The sequence below is a fragment of the Octopus bimaculoides genome, chromosome 9, assembly GCF_001194135.2.
Source record: "Octopus bimaculoides isolate UCB-OBI-ISO-001 chromosome 9, ASM119413v2, whole genome shotgun sequence".
In the NCBI taxonomy this organism is placed as follows: Eukaryota; Metazoa; Mollusca; class Cephalopoda; order Octopoda; family Octopodidae; genus Octopus; species Octopus bimaculoides.
The window spans coordinates 14,691,549-14,692,953 of NC_068989.1; the positions used below are offsets into that span (position 1 = coordinate 14,691,549).

The window sequence follows — 1,405 nt, forward strand, 5'->3', positions numbered from 1 at the left end:
CTTCTGGCAGAGAAGCTGGCCCTACTGGATGACGATGACAGCTGCCTCACAGATACTCTTGATGATCCATATCTTAGTAGGATTGGCTATGGCATGTATTATTTTGAATTTTGACTTTACATAGTTCTCCTGCAGTTCACCTAAACAAATCTGCTTGTTTCTGTTCTGTTCTGCATGAGAGTGTATGAGTGTGTCTGTGCGCTGTCTTTCAAGTTCAAGTTAGATAACAATATGTTTACTCATGTGTATGTATATATATATATATATATGGTGTGTGTATATATTTTATATATTCATTTATCTGGTTCTTTTTTTTTTTTTTCTTCTTCTTCTTTTGTAGCGCTATATCTGTGTGCGTGTTTGCATGAATTTTGTGCACATATGATGATTATCTTTTTGAGTTATGTCTGCAAGCGTGATATGTATGAATGTATGTACGTATGTTGTTTTTATGTGTTTGGGTGCATACGTAGTAATACATGCACATAACTGTTCATGCTAGCCTGTGAAACCTTATCTGCATGTATCTGTCTAACAACGTGTGTTTGTGTGTGTGCATGCATACATGCATATTTTTGCTATGTATGTATGTGTGTGCGTGTGTGGCTGGGTCTTTATCAGTATCAAAATGTCAATGAGTGTATGTTGGTACGTAATGGTCCTGTGCATGATCTGCATTAAGGAGATAGCATGTGCGATTTTTGTGTCTGTGTGTATGTATAAGTACACATTGACCTACCCCTGAAGAATTTGAAATATTAATCCATTTTTACTGCTGAGCTAGATTTATTTCAAGCATATTTATATGTTGCATTAAATATAATTCCATGTGTGTGTGAGAGAGATTTGGGTAAGATGAAAGTATGTTATTGGAGAGTACCTTAATCTCTCAGTCATAGAAGAGATTGTGTCAGGTTAGGAAATGTGAGATTATATTCCAGAAAACCTCTGTGTGTGTGTGTGTGTGTGTGTGTGTGTGTGTGCGTGTGTGTGTGCGTGTGTACATCTGCATTATTCATTATACTCTTGCATCAGCATTATCTTGTATACATTGCATTGCGTATTGTACTTACATTGTATACATGTATTTGTCCTGTATTGTGTAGTTGTTTACATAATTCTGTACGGTTGTACGTGTATGTATTACATTGTGTATGTATCTGTACTTACACACACACACACATTTATATATATGCATATATACATGTGTGTGTATGTATATATATTTGTAATTTTGTAACTATATTACATTTGCTTGAGTATGTGCTGCCTTAATTGTCCAGTTTTCCTCATCGACACTTATAAATCAGGCCCGTCACTTCATGACACTCTCGATCTATGCGGTCATCCAAATTTGGTCACTTTTTTTTGTTGTTTGTTTTTGAGATCTATTCGATTCTATTTC

General features: G+C 35.3%; 1 protein-coding gene and 1 long non-coding RNA gene across 21 annotated transcripts in view; one reads left to right on the forward strand and one right to left on the reverse strand.

Moving 5' to 3' along the window:
• LOC106874615 (neogenin) overlaps positions 1-1,405 on the forward strand; it is a 305,112-nt gene that overhangs the window by 259,625 nt on the left and 44,082 nt on the right. For 5 of the 20 annotated variants that reach the window (XR_008264864.1, XR_008264865.1, XM_052970426.1 and 2 more), the window contains one exon: positions 11-91. The exons of the other annotated variants lie outside the window; for them this stretch is intronic. Coding sequence is in view for 3 of the 5 variants with exons in the window: in XM_052970426.1 (XP_052826386.1) it covers positions 11-91 (81 nt within the window). In the remaining 2 variants the exon portion in view is untranslated. The remainder of the gene's footprint in view (positions 1-10; positions 92-1,405) is intronic. 20 annotated transcript variants of the gene reach the window in all.
• Positions 1-1,405, reverse strand: part of LOC128248697 (uncharacterized) — a 118,654-nt gene that overhangs the window by 69,882 nt on the left and 47,367 nt on the right. The gene's annotated exons all lie outside the window — the stretch shown is intronic.